The 13,544-nt window shown below is 33.3% G+C and overlaps 2 protein-coding genes and 1 pseudogene across 6 annotated transcripts; 1 reads left to right on the forward strand and 2 right to left on the reverse strand.

Moving 5' to 3' along the window:
• Positions 1–2,298: 2,298 nt before the first annotated feature.
• LOC114259514 (G-type lectin S-receptor-like serine/threonine-protein kinase At2g19130 pseudogene) lies at positions 2,299–5,020 on the forward strand (annotated as a pseudogene). The gene has a single exon (XR_014338400.1). The product of XR_014338400.1 is annotated as a G-type lectin S-receptor-like serine/threonine-protein kinase At2g19130 pseudogene (transcript).
• Positions 5,021–5,176: 156 nt separating this feature from the next.
• LOC114259575 (uncharacterized) lies at positions 5,177–11,172 on the reverse strand. 4 transcript variants are annotated; one of them, XM_082883762.1, is made up of 8 exons: positions 10,009–11,172; positions 9,200–9,388; positions 8,088–8,201; positions 7,803–7,823; positions 6,829–7,328; positions 6,392–6,722; positions 5,675–6,285; positions 5,177–5,357 (listed from the first exon to the last, which is right to left on the reverse strand). In XM_082883762.1, exons 1-5 carry the CDS (start codon positions 10,022–10,024, stop codon positions 7,018–7,020), a joined length of 651 nt encoding a protein of 216 aa, XP_082739888.1. In that variant the 5' UTR covers positions 10,025–11,172; the 3' UTR covers positions 5,177–5,357; positions 5,675–6,285; positions 6,392–6,722; positions 6,829–7,017. The 4 variants fall into 4 exon arrangements, with proteins under 4 accessions (XP_082739888.1, XP_082739890.1, XP_082739887.1 ...); XM_082883764.1 differs by lacking the exon at positions 5,177–5,357 and having other exon boundaries at positions 5,367–6,285; positions 9,329–9,388; XM_082883761.1 differs by lacking the exon at positions 5,177–5,357 and having other exon boundaries at positions 5,367–6,285.
• LOC114259515 (uncharacterized) lies at positions 5,538–6,192 on the reverse strand. The gene is made up of 2 exons (XM_082885655.1): positions 5,675–6,192; positions 5,538–5,589 (listed from the first exon to the last, which is right to left on the reverse strand). The coding sequence occupies exons 1-2, from the start codon at positions 6,190–6,192 to the stop codon at positions 5,538–5,540; spliced, it is 570 nt and encodes a 189-aa protein (XP_082741781.1).
• Positions 11,173–13,544: the final 2,372 nt, after the last annotated feature.

Genomic DNA, 13,544 nt, shown 5'->3' on the forward strand with positions numbered 1-13,544 from the left:
AGAATTTCTCAAATCTTTCATCAAACTGAGGAAGATGGATGTGCCTTTCATCAATCACTATTCATTTTCGTTCCAGATGACCATCTCAAGTAAAAAATTTGTGAAAAATTTACACTGGTCGATCGACTAGCCAAACATCCGCCCGATCATCTGCTAGGTTGACTGGGTGTTTGATGAAGCCCATTGAAGCACTTGATATCAAAGGAATGTTTTACTCAAATTTAATGAAAATAAAAAAAGATGAACCGTTAGAGATGCCCTTATAGAAAAAAATGCAGTATCAGGAAAAAAAAATTAAATAGTCTAATATCTTCACTATCTAATTTCATTTTTAATTTGTGTTTAATTCTTAAATTTATAAATAGAAAAAAAAAAAAAACAAATTAACTTTGAGGAACTTTTTTTTTTTTTTGATCTTTTCTTTTTCTTATCCATCAACAAATCTCTCTATAAATCTAAGATCCAAATGCAGTCCTCTAGAATTTCAATTTGACAGCATGTTTAGTTGTGTTTTCAAATCTAGTTTCTATTTTTTTTTTTTTTTTTTTTTTTTTTACTACAGAGTCTAGTTTGTTGAAAAATATATATATATATATATATTCATATGATTTTTCTCTATTCTGGGGTGAAAGCAAATTTTGAAAATCTAAAATAACACTTTTGGTTTTTCGTTTTATCAAATTAATTTTTTTAATTTTTGAAAAAAAAAAATCAAAAAATAAGTTCTTTTCAAGAGTCAAAACTTAAGGTGGAACTGATCATTCTCATCATATTTTTCAAAGGGTAATTTAACTTGGGTAAAGCACTAACATTTCAGTACTTCTCTATAACAAAAAATATTAGATATTTTTAAAGTAGTACGTGTCCATACTTTTTTATCAATTATCTGTAACCCACCAGTTCAAATTGCTAATTTGAAACCGACAAATTGTTCAATTTATGTACACAGTTTTGAGATGTGTGGTTCAAGGACAGGTGGGAAATTTACCAACTCATCAGGGACGGCTGAGTTGATAATTTTTTTCAAAACCCGCCTGCTCCGATCTATGTACACTCATTTATTTTATCATACAAAATCAATTCTTGAATTGGTGGTTTTTTTTTTTTTTGACACAATTTTTTTCTTCCTCTAAAAAATTGCCTTTAACAGTTTGATAATTATAAATAAAAAGAAATTGCTATTGAAAGATTGATTTATATATTCATAATTTCAAAAATAACTTCTATTCATTTTCTTTATTACTAAATTATATATATATATATATATTTATACACGTATCGTATATGAGCTCTTACATTTTCATGATTTCATTCTAAACAACTGGGCCCACATGTTGCAACCATGTAGCCAACTTGTGCAATTAAAACACATAATAGACAAGGCTTGAAAATCTTCAAACAATTGGTTTGTAGCACTGAAACATCAATAAACATGCAAACAAATATCTTCCACAGCATGTATTCAGAGTCAGAATGATAAAATCCAAAATGGCCGCAAATACTGAATTCTTTCTTGTCATGCAGGCTAACAATAAGGCTCAGTTTGGTTAGGAGAAAACTAGTAGAAAGTTAAAGAAATGAAAAAAAAAATAAAAATTTTCTAAATTTGTTTAGCATGAAAGTTATAGAAGTTATAAGAAAATTAATTTTTGTATACAACTCATAATAGAATGGCAACTAATATTCCAGTTTCTTGCAAAAAATACAAGAAAATACAAAAAAAAATTAAATTTGTTATAAAAGTAATTACTTATAATTAGTATTCCTATTTTCTTACAAAATTTTAATTCCAATCAAATTCATACGAGAAAAGATATTTTTCTTTTTATTTTTCTTTTCTTTTCTTTTCTTTCACTTTACTTTTTACCATTTTCACTTCTCATAATTTATTTATTTTTTCTAATGAAGCGGAGCCTAAGACAATTAGCATTATTATTAGTACTTTTAAAAAAGACAAATCTCCTCACAAGTCAAAGCTTATAAGATTGATTTTGTGAAGAGGATGTAATTCGATTTTATGCTATGAAATAATAAAAATAAAAATAAAAAAGTTAAATTATTAATTGCTGTGTCACAATGTTCGTACAATCATCACATGATCGGCTTGCTTCTGAAAGTGTTGAAGTCGGACCTTTTTTCACCAAAGATTACTTAGCAAAGAGCACATTTATTCATCTATAAGGAATATCAATATGGTTCATATTTTCTAAAAAAATGTAAAAAAAAAAAAAATCAAAATATATATATATCATTTCTCCTGTGGCCTATAATGCTAGTTCTTCTCTTCTTCCTCAAACTCAGTTGACTTCCAAAGTCAAAAAATGACCAACCAACTTAATTTGAAGAAACTCAAGTATTGAACAAAACTTTTAAATATATAGATACATATATGTGCTTGTTCTTTTAATACATCGATCACATCCAAGCCTTCGGTGCAATCCTATGTGAAAAATGAGTCTCACATTCAAAATTCAATGGCTCTTTCTTTGTGTTGTGCCCTTACTCATTCTATCCTTCAATACCCATCTCTCAAAAGGATCAGATGACACCAATACCATCTATGCTGGACAGTTTCTCTCTGGGAACCAAACAATAACCTCTCAAAGTGGAGTCTTCGAACTGGGCTTCTTCACGCCAGGTAACTCTCAAAACTACTACATAGGCATATGGTACAAAAAGCTACCAAACAAAACAGTAGTTTGGGTAGCAAACAGAGTCCAACCCATTTCAAATCTATCTTCGTCACAATTAAAACTGTCACAAGACGGAAATTTAGTCCTACTAGACCAGTCCAAGAATCAAATTTGGTCGACAAATTCGATTTCAAAATTGGCTAACTCAACCATAGCCATGCTTCTTGACAATGGAAATTTCATTGTTAGAGATAAATTGGATTCCTCTAATGTGATATGGCAGAGTTTCGACTACCCAACTGACACGTGGCTTCCCGGTGGGAAAGTTGGATACAATAAACTCAAAAATGAAAAACAAGCTCTTACTTCTTGGAGAAATTCAGAAAATCCATCACCAAGTCTGTTCTCTCTGGAGGTGGAGCCAAATTCAAGTCATATTTTGCTTTGGAATGTGTCTAACTTGTATTGGACTAGTGGGATATGGAGTGGGAAAGTTTTTAGCCTTGTTCCTGAGATAGAATTGGACTATTACATAAAAAATGTCACATATGTTAACAATACAAATGAGAGCTATTTCACATATGATGCCGGTAACCCTACTGCTCTCACTAGATTTGTGCTCGATGTGACGGGACAACTCAAACAATTTGTTTGGGGAAAGGACTTCCCGCAGTGGAGTACATTCTGGATCAAACCACCGCAACAATGCACAGTCTATGCTTTTTGTGGTGTATTTAGTAGTTGTAACCAAAATGTACCGATTTGCACTTGCATTGAAGGATTTGATCCGAGGACTCAAGCAGATTGGGAATTGGGGGATCACTCAGGTGGGTGTGTGAGGAAAATTCCTCTACAGTGTGAAAACAGAGGAAATGACAAATTTTCTGTGGTGCCAAACACCGGTTTTCCTGTGAATTCAGAGTTGATAACAGTTGAGAACATTGATGAATGTGAATTAGCTTGCTTGAGAAATTGTTCATGCAGTGCTTATGCTTATGATAATAGGTGTTTGATTTGGGGAGGTGGTTTGTTCAATCTACGACAACTCTCATCAGATGATAAAAGTGGAAGAGATCTTCATGTTAGAGTAGCAGCATCCCAGCTGGTTGGAACCGAAGCTAAGGCTAAGGCGAAGAGAAACACTTCTTTGATTGTTTTTGGAGCAATTTGTGGTTTCTTCTGTTTCTTTGGCAGTGTCTTGGTAGTCCTCTGGAGGAAGAGACAGAGAGACACTGCTGGTACTTTGGAGAAAGTTGATGATTCTTTGGCGGTGTTCAAGTATCGTGACATACGAATTGCAACGAAGAACTTCTCAGAAAAGCTTGGAGAAGGTGGCTTTGGTACAGTTTTCAAAGGAACACTGCCCAATTCAATCGCGGTAGCAGTAAAAATGCTAAAAAGTTTGAAGCAAGGAGAGAAGCAGTTTCGCGCAGAAGTGAGCACCATTGGGATGATCCAACACATCAACCTTGTTCGCCTTCGGGGTTTCTGCATACAAGGTACAAAAAGATTTCTAGTTTATGATTACATGTCCAATGGTTCTCTAGAGTCTCACTTGTTTAAAAAAGACAACATTAATGTCTTAGACTGGAAAACAAGGTACAACATCTCAGTTGGGACTGCTAGAGGATTGACTTACCTCCATGAGAAATGCAGAGATTGCATCATACATTGTGATATTAAGCCCGAAAACATTTTACTGGATGCTGAATACAACCCAGAAGTGGCTGATTTCGGGCTTGCTAAGCTTGTTGGGAGAGAGATTAGTCGGGTTTTGACAACAATGAGAGGAACACGAGGCTATCTTGCACCAGAATGGATATCAGGTGAAGCAATCACGCCAAAAGCCGATGTTTTTAGCTATGGAATGCTGTTATTTGAGATTATATCAGGAAGGAGAAACAGTGACATAGTAGATGATGACATGGATTGGTACTTTCCATATTTAGTGGTAACGAAAATGAAGGAAAGCGAGGAATTAGTCATGAGCTTTTTGGATTACAGGTTGCAAGGCAATGGTGATGCTGAAGAGGTGATTAGAGCTTGCAAAGTTGCTTGTTGGTGCATTCAAGATGATGAGAAGGATAGGCCAAGTATGGGACAGGTAGTCCAAATTCTAGAGGGAGTTTTAGAGGTTGGTATGCCTCCGATTCCACAGTTTCTCCAAGGATTAGCAGATGATCCATTGGAACCACGCTTTTTCTTCGAGGACATTTCAACTCTGCTTTCTTGAGTTCATAATAGGATGCTAAGTATGAATGTTTTTGGGTTGTGAAGAAGGCAAACCCTTTTTTATTTTTGTTCCTCTTCTGTATTGTTGAAAAACAAAAAACTGAAAATAAAAACACAACCAAACAACAGACTAGGAGTGTTTTACTATTGATAAATGTTGTTTCTAAAGCCTTATTTAATTGACTTTACATAAACAAAAGTGCTGAAATTTTGTTAATCTAAGTTAAAAGGTATTCGTGTAAAGAAATATATATAACATTGAATTAGTATAATGGAATATAGTCACACACTTATTAGTTGCACAACACACAAAATTCAATACAACAACCACTGACTCAAAAAGAAAATACCAAACTAGGTACAGAGACAGCCGTTAGAGATGTTGTAACCCACCTAAATCCGCTCAATCTGCTGATTCGAAACTGCCAAAGAAATTCAAACGACCCATCAAATTTACAGTTTCATGGTTCGTCCGTGACTGATGAAACCAACCTGCCAAAGGCGGTTCGACAATTAAAAAATTAATATAAATAAAAATGAATAAAAACCATTACCATTTATGACAAACTAGAGCTTGTGAACCATACACATTCCACATCTAAAGCATGCCAACAAGATCTATAGCAGTGCATTATTTGAATACAGGATAATTTACTGTATTCATAGCATGTCTTAGCAATACTTGAGAAACTCTCCTTCAACAGTCCTTTTCGAACACATATATCTGTCTCACATGTATAGTCACACTTAAATTGCACACAAATGCAAACATGATCTGAAAACAAGTACCAAGCCAGCTGCAGACTTACATTTTTGGGCCTCTATAAGCAAGCGAATAATGAATTATGTAGTACAAGTAATCATAGGTCAAGTATAATGCGTCCATGTAAACAAGGGTCATAAATATACTGGCAACCACCATCACCGCAAAATATGAATTTATGAAGGCACCCTCGATGATGAAGATTTGGAAGCATGCTGTGATTGAGAAGCCTGCAGCATAGAACAAGGACGTGATTGTATAAAGAAATTTCATAGGCAATGAAATGTGAAAATCATTGCTATTGAACCGTGACACTTGTATTGAAAGCTGAGTTCCCAAACCCAATAAAGAAGCAACCAGACTTCCTCCTACATAAGCCATGAACAACTGCAGATCCTCTCGTCCATTTATTGCTTTTGTGAAAAAAATTGGCAGGCCCTTGCCTTGATCGAAACCACCAGGGATAGTAAAAAGTGCTGCATAATTGACCGTGCCAATTAGAGTAGAAACAAGCATCAAGCAGCTATTAATATCTTTGACTGCTTTCTCAGCTTTGTCTATCATGTCCTTGTGCTGTTCCTCAAATATTTCTTTTGGTGTCTTGCCCTCAATGTTTCAATGATATATCAAATGTGGATGAGAGTCATTCTGTACACGCTGTAGAAATTCAAAAATATCGAGTGAGAAGACAATTTTATAAGGGAATTGATTTACTAATTTTTTTACCAACTACTCCCATGTACACATGTGATTTCATATGTACCTCGAACCAAAACACATCCCACGACATTCGGTTTATAGGTCCAAAAATGAGTTGTGAGAAAATGACCCTGCTTGCACTCATAGGCTGTAAGATGCAAGATGGTGTTCCCATGCTTATCAACATCGGCCATCATCCTATATGCGTGATTAACAGTCTTCTTCAAGTAGTCATAGAGAATTCTATCTCTCATCAAGCAGCTATTAATATCTTTGACTGCTTTCTCAGCTTTGTCTATCATGTCCTTGCGCTGTTCCTCAAATATTTCTTTTGGTGTCTTGCCCTCAATGTTTCAATGATATATCAAATGTGGATGAGAGTCATTCTGTACACGCTGTAGAAATTCAAAAATATCGAGTGAGAAGACAATTTTATAAGGGAATTGATTTACTAATTTTTTTACCAACTACTCCCATGTACACATGTGATTTCATATGTACCTCAAACCAAAACATATTCCACGACATTCGGTTTATAGGTCCAAAATGAGTTGTGAGAAAATGACCCTGCTTGCACTCATAGGCTGTAAGATGCAAGATGGTGTTCCCATGCTTATGAACATCGGCCATCATCCTATATGCGTGATTAACAGTCTTCTTCAAGTAGTCATAGAGAATTCTATCTCTCAACTATGCTGCAATATGCAGTATGTTTCTTCCATTCTCATCAAATGTAGTTGCAACATTAGGGAATTTTTCAAGGATTTCCTCTACCATCTCATGGATGCCGTGTTTTGTCGCTAGGATAAGTGGGTCTTTCATTCTATTCTTCTTATTTTGTGACGGAGTTTCTCCAAAGCAGCCCAATCCAGAAACATGAAAATTTTTGCAATGTAGGTAATTGCTCCAACCATTTTCTTCTTCTATCAGTCTTTTTACCAGCTCTCTTGCAAACACATGCTTTTGCCTTGCATCATCAATTCGTTTAATCCAAGGACAAACTTCATGAAAAAAAAGAAGACAACAAACAAAAGTCAGAAGCATTAAAGAGGACAACACTATACTTCATATTTAGTACAGTGATAATCTAGGCAAGCTATCAATTTTCTCGTGAATTTTCTTCAATTTCCAGTTGGGACTGATGACAAAGAAGAAATAACAAAAAGCAAAGTTGGCAATGGTTCATGTTGTTGAGTAGCGTAAATCTTGAGTACTGAAGACTATCTGAATTTTGGAGTAAAGATATTTTGATATTTTTGCACTTGTGGCCATAATTCTAATACTATACCATCTTTATATTTTGTTTGTAACTCTTTCCTGTAATAATAGAACCACAGCCTTAATTTTAAAGTGAATCGCATGAATCTTGAATTTTTGTGTGTACAAGTGACTTATGAAGCCCCCAAAAATTTCAGATTTAACTGTATTCCAAAAACTGCAAACAACTCATAGTTGAAGAGTTAAGAGGAACAAACCTCTGATGATCCTTTTGTACCCTGTAACAAAATACCAGTGTAGAATAATCAATAAGATGAAAGGGAAAGTTGACTTTTTACCCTTTTTTTTTAAAGTAAAGATATTTGTACTCAATACAATTATTGAATACTTAACTTGCACGGGTCAAATCCACCATACACACATTCAAAAGAATTAGTTTTTTTCATTTTTCTTTTTGGGGTGAGGGGACTTATGTGCAGAAAAAAATTACATCTGCATTATTTTTTCTCTATGAAATTTACTGCATAAAAATAAAATAATACCTGACATTAATTTGGATAACAAAGTCCCTTCTGATTTGGAGGTATCATGTGCACTACCACGTGGGTCCTCCTCATCACCAACAATTTCCGAATCAATAACCATGGATGGAATACCTGCTCAACAACAAAAACAAATAAAGTCATCAGAGATGTTCTTTCAATTCAAAATTTTAATAATTGTTGTAATCAATTTGAAATTCTGAACCGGTTACTAAAGTAACCATCTCTAGAATCATAGTGTTGAGATTCAGAACATAAGTATTTAGAAGTAGCCCATTAGACTTCTGTTTCACGATTAGCAGAAATAATTTAAGTATATACAACAAATAAAATAAATAAGAACACATGTATATTTTCAAAGACATTGAGCCGAAAGGTGGGAAATTGGTGGAATTCATTACAGTATGGATCACTTCTGGGTGAAATCATTTCATTATGATCTGATTGGATTTTCAGTTGATGATTTCATTAAACTTATGCAGACCATATTTCTATGACAATGCACTTGTTCGTTGCTTAATTCTTTCCAAGTCCGTAACTATGTTAGTAAAACTTGAACAACATTATAATTTTCTGAACCCAAAAAAAAAAAAACAAAAACAAATATCATAACTTTAGAGGAGGTTAACTTTTGCAGAAGGCTAAAAGTGTAATTTTACATCCTTCATAATCAGTTAACCTTTCTGTTATTGTAGAGGAGGTTAGTAATAATATTATTATGTTGAAATTGTAAGACTTACTCTGTTAGGTTTGGTTTTCAAAGTCTGTTTTCTGAATTTCTTTTTCAAAAACATAAAAACTAGTTTGATGAAAACAAATACCAAAAGATATTTTTTGTCCCCCCCCCCCCCCCCCCAAAAAAAAAAAAAAAAATTAAAATGAGTGTTTTTCATTTTTTCACCAAACTAGTTTAACTATTTTTTATTTTTTATTTATTTGAAATTTTCAGAAAATAGATTTTGAAAACGAAACCAAATAGAGCTATTAAATTTTCTCCAAACCTCAAGAGTGATAAGAGTAATTTAACCTAAGTTTTATTATAAAATTGCAAGAAAGAAACTGGGAAGCAATAGAGATCCTATTGTTCATAGTTCATACTGCATGGGACTTACAACTATAGACCAAAACTCCCAAAATCTGGACGGGAATGAAAGGCATGGAGCCTAGATTTTTAAGCGTATATGAAGATCCACTTCTAAAGGACAATGGTTTTGAGGCCAACAGATCTAAAGCTGTTATACCCTTTTCGTCATGTTTGCCAGCAAGTTTAGGGAATGATTCCAATATGCTCACAGCCAAACCTGGTTCACAAAATTCATATCAAAATAAAAATCGTTAGCTTGTTCTAAAAATGGGGTGGACTTTACTCCACAGAAAACGACCAAGATAGTAGTCACATTATGCAGGCCTTGTCATATATGCTACATGTTCAATAAACCCAATTAAAAGACTCTTAATTAGATTTTATACACAGGTTGCTCGTAATGTGACCTAAGTGTAAAGCAACAATAATATGCATCAAAAATGTTATGTACTCAAATAAAATATTCAGAAAAATGTCCAAAATTTAAATCCATAGTGTAGATTTAAATTTGGTATGGTGTGAGATACACACATAATGAATCTAATCTACACGTTTCAAATTCTGAACATGCATAAGGAACATTTTTTTTTTTTTTTTTTTATTACTATTACCATCGCTTGTTAGGTCTATACTCCCCTGTAAGTCTCAAAAGGAATGGTAGACTAGAATTTCAGCCCCTTCTTTAAACATCTACAATGCCTAAATAAATACAAGCAGAGTGGAAAATTGATAGGAATGATGAAACATATCTAGGATTGATCATGAAAATTAAGACTGAAAGTCACTCCACAAGAAGTAATGAACTATACGAAAGCATGTTGGTATTGATTACCTTACCTGATTGGAAGAGCATCACTTACGGCATTGGCAAGGTTTCTACAAGCTAAAAGGCATTTAAAAGCTTATTGTTCTTGTATTGTATGCCATGGGAACCAGCACTCTACTACATCAATTAAATTTCCTTCTACAGAACTACTTAGAACTGTACGTAACTTCAGATTACCACCTCAACACAACTCATCAACAAATTTTATTATACTTGCAGAATAATGGCATAACCTTTGAAAACCATCTCATCCAAAATAAATGCAACTTCCCTGAACTCCATACTATCACATAGCCCATCAAATAATGTCCAACAATTTAATCACATCAGAAGCACAATTTTGGCTTGGCTTGTCTCCAAATTATTCATTTGTTTCCATCAATTTTCTCTCCCCGGCAAAATACTCCGGTAATTACATTATAACTAAGTCTAATAACATCTGATTTACACCTCTTCTCTGTTATCTCACTTTAAACAGCATATGTTGTATCAAAATCCTTATCCTGGCAAAACCCATATCATTGCATAATAAAGTAACTATACTATCAGGATTATGCCCTTTTTCTAGCATTTCCTCTAAAGATCCAATAACATCTTCCTTGCAACTGACCTTGAAAAGTGCACTAATTATAGGTTCCAACATCTCATCTTTAAGCTTAACAACCAAACTCATATCATTCACATTACATAGCCCTTTTTTATTAGTGAGGCATAAACAAAAGCATTGGGTTTTACTTTAAAAACTCTCACCATATTGTCATTTAACCAAAGACCTACATTTGATCAAATTCTTCACTTGTACATTTCATCGAACACATTCCAAGCACTACTCAAACAAATGCTCAAACAACCAGCATTGTTATCCTGATACCCCTAAAAAAAAAAAAAAAATCGTCTTATTTTCTCAAATTGCCGACAAGATGATGACAGATCGTTCAAGATGTAGTTTGCTTTCTAAGGGTTAATCCCATTGAGGAACACCAAACAGAAAATCAATCAAAGGGGAAGGAGGAGAAGTAACTGTAAAATCCTGACCGTCTTCGTCTTGATGTTTCTATATGGTCACGCTTTGAAAATCGATTAAAAAGTGGTGAGTGTGTCATAATTATGGATTGGCGAGTTGGATTGTAAGGATAAACTAGAAACGTGATCTATTAATTTAGAACAGGACTAATTAATTAGATATGATGGCCTAATTTGAAAACATGGTTAAAAATTTAATTTTTAATTTTTTTTTTTTTTTTTTTTGAGAAAACGTGTAAAAAGACAAGAGGATGATATGATTTAAAATATGTTAAAAATTAATTTTTAACTTTCAACCATCTTTTTAAATTGAAAAATATTTGGTGGCCACAATATTCGCGGTTCAAATGGTTCGAATTAATCAAAACGACGTCATTTTGTGTTTAAATTAGTCCCAAGTCTAATCAATAGGACAGCCTGTAAATCACCCTTTCTTTGTGTGACTCGTGGGTAGAAATTTCAAAACCCAAATTTTCGGTAGACACGTCAAAACAATTGGAACAACTCAAATTTTAAACAACAATGTTTGGTAATTTGAATTTTTATGACTTGAATAATTCGAATGTCTTAAAATAGGATATTCGAGTCATTCAGGTTATAGAAATTTGAATTACGAAATATTTTTGAAATTTAAATTGTATATATATATTAATTGTTGGATGATGTTAAAATAATGAGAAAAATTGGTAAAAAAATCGCTTTAGCAATTATCTAAGGCATTAGGGTGTTTTTTTTTTTTTTTTTTTGGTGAGAGGTCTACACTTTCTAAAATAGTTTGGTAAGAAATCTTGGCATATATTTTATTTCTAATGTTACCTTTTAATTTATCTGTTGATTTTTTGTTGATTATCTATTCAAATTTATATCTATCTGTTCAAATTTTTTTTTATTTGTTTAAATTTTTTCCACTTATCTGTTTAAAATTTTGCTATCTATTACCACCTAATCTCCTGAATTTTTACCTATCTATTCAAAAAAAAATTTTATCTATTAAAATAGCAATTTTAGCAAATAGGTATAAAAATAGCATTTTATATCTATTGTAACAGATCTAATTTTTTTCACTCTCTCCATAAGAAGAAGAAGAAAGTGGAAGGAAATTAAATAAGATCAAATCAGATCTTGTTTTTATTTTATTTTATATATGATCTTTCTCACTTTATCCATAAAAAGAAGAACAAAGTAGAAGGAAATTAAAAGAAGAAAAAAAAAAAAAAAAAGCCTACTCTATTGCTAAGTTTCATCATCATTATCAACATTAACAATAACAACAACTACTACAAAACTCAAATCTAGAGAGAGAGATAGCCAGACATCAAACAAAAATGTATATCTATATCTATATATATCAATGATGCTAATGAAGAAATCTAGATCCGTAGCTCTGTCGTGGTGACGATGGGAGTCTCGCTCGTTCTGAAGCAAAAACTTAACCCACTCAGGCAATTGCTCAATTAGAAACACGTACTTCATCAAGGAAAAATGATCGATAGTCGAAATCAAAGACATCAAGACACCATTTGGAGAGAGGAGGCTGAAAACCCTAGAAGCGAGCTCAAAATTGTCCGAGTTGATCCAGTCTGTAGGGACTGGGAGTTCGGTGAGGTGGCGACTCGATTGCGCCGTACATGGTGGTGATCTGCTGTGGTGTTGTGGCGGCGAGAGGAAGAGAGAGAGAAATAGGAGGTAGAGGTGGGCAGGGTTGTGGAGATCGACAATGGAGTCGCGACAGCACTCGTCGACCCCGTTGGAGGAGGCGACGGTGTCGAAGGCGGAGAGAAAGAGAGAGAGGAAAGAGAGTGAATAGAGGACCGGTTTAGATTTTTTTGCAATCTATATAATATATATATAGATATATATGTCGTTTGAGAAGTTGGTTGACTTTTTAAATTTTTTAATTATTTTAACTTAAAGTTAAAAAGTTTGGTCTAAAAAGAATTTTTAATTTTTTTAATTTTTTGCGAGAGAAATAATGTAATGATTATAGATTAGATGTGATATTTTATCTTATTAAATTAAAAATTTTATTTTGTTTTTTATGACTATTTTAATAAAAAAAAAAAAAAAAAAAAAAAACTTCAAAACCAACTCCTCAACCAAAGATATATATATATATATATAGAGAGTATTTAAGTCATTTAACTTGAACTTGTCTTTATGAATAAGTTAATTCAGTGCTTAGACCTCTCACTAAACAAAGTTTAAAATTAGATTTTTGGCCTAAACGTCCTAAAATAATTCGGGGTATCACGATCCCAAGTATATATAAAGATTGTGTACTAACCTTATGACTTCGAACTGAAGTTAAAGAATGAAAAAATGGATACAGAAATTAACAACGATAATATTCTCCTTTCACAGCAGCATGAAGAACGGTGCAACCATTTCTTGCTCTCGATCCCATCAACCACTCATCGTCACTTATTTTTGAAAAAAAAAATCAAAAACATCCCTATTCCCAAATGCAGCAGCAACATAAATGGCCCAACTCATTGCGCGCATTGATCAAATCTCTTTCCTTCAC

This window comes from Camellia sinensis, chromosome 8 (assembly GCF_055761805.1).
Source record: "Camellia sinensis isolate YWXY chromosome 8, ASM5576180v1, whole genome shotgun sequence".
Lineage (NCBI taxonomy): Eukaryota > Viridiplantae > Streptophyta > Magnoliopsida > Ericales > Theaceae > Camellia > Camellia sinensis.

What these genes read in the sequence shown, in the direction of transcription:
- LOC114259575 (XM_082883762.1), bottom strand. An exon ending in GGGAGTTTTGGTCTATAGTT is followed by an intron (nt 8,202 to 9,199) that starts GTAAGTCCCATG and finishes GTTGTTGAGCAG; the next exon opens with GTATTCCATCCATGGTTATT. An exon ending in GTTATCCAAATTAATGTCAG is followed by an intron (nt 7,824 to 8,087) that starts GTATTATTTTAT and finishes ATTTTGTTACAG; the next exon opens with GGTACAAAAGGATCATCAGA.
- LOC114259515 (XM_082885655.1), bottom strand. Translation starts at nt 6,192, where the DNA reads ATGATAGACAAAGCTGAGAAAGCAGTCAAAGATATTAATAGCTGCTTG. An exon ending in GCTTATAGAGGCCCAAAAAT is followed by an intron (nt 5,590 to 5,674) that starts GTAAGTCTGCAG and finishes CATGTGAGACAG; the next exon opens with ATATATGTGTTCGAAAAGGA.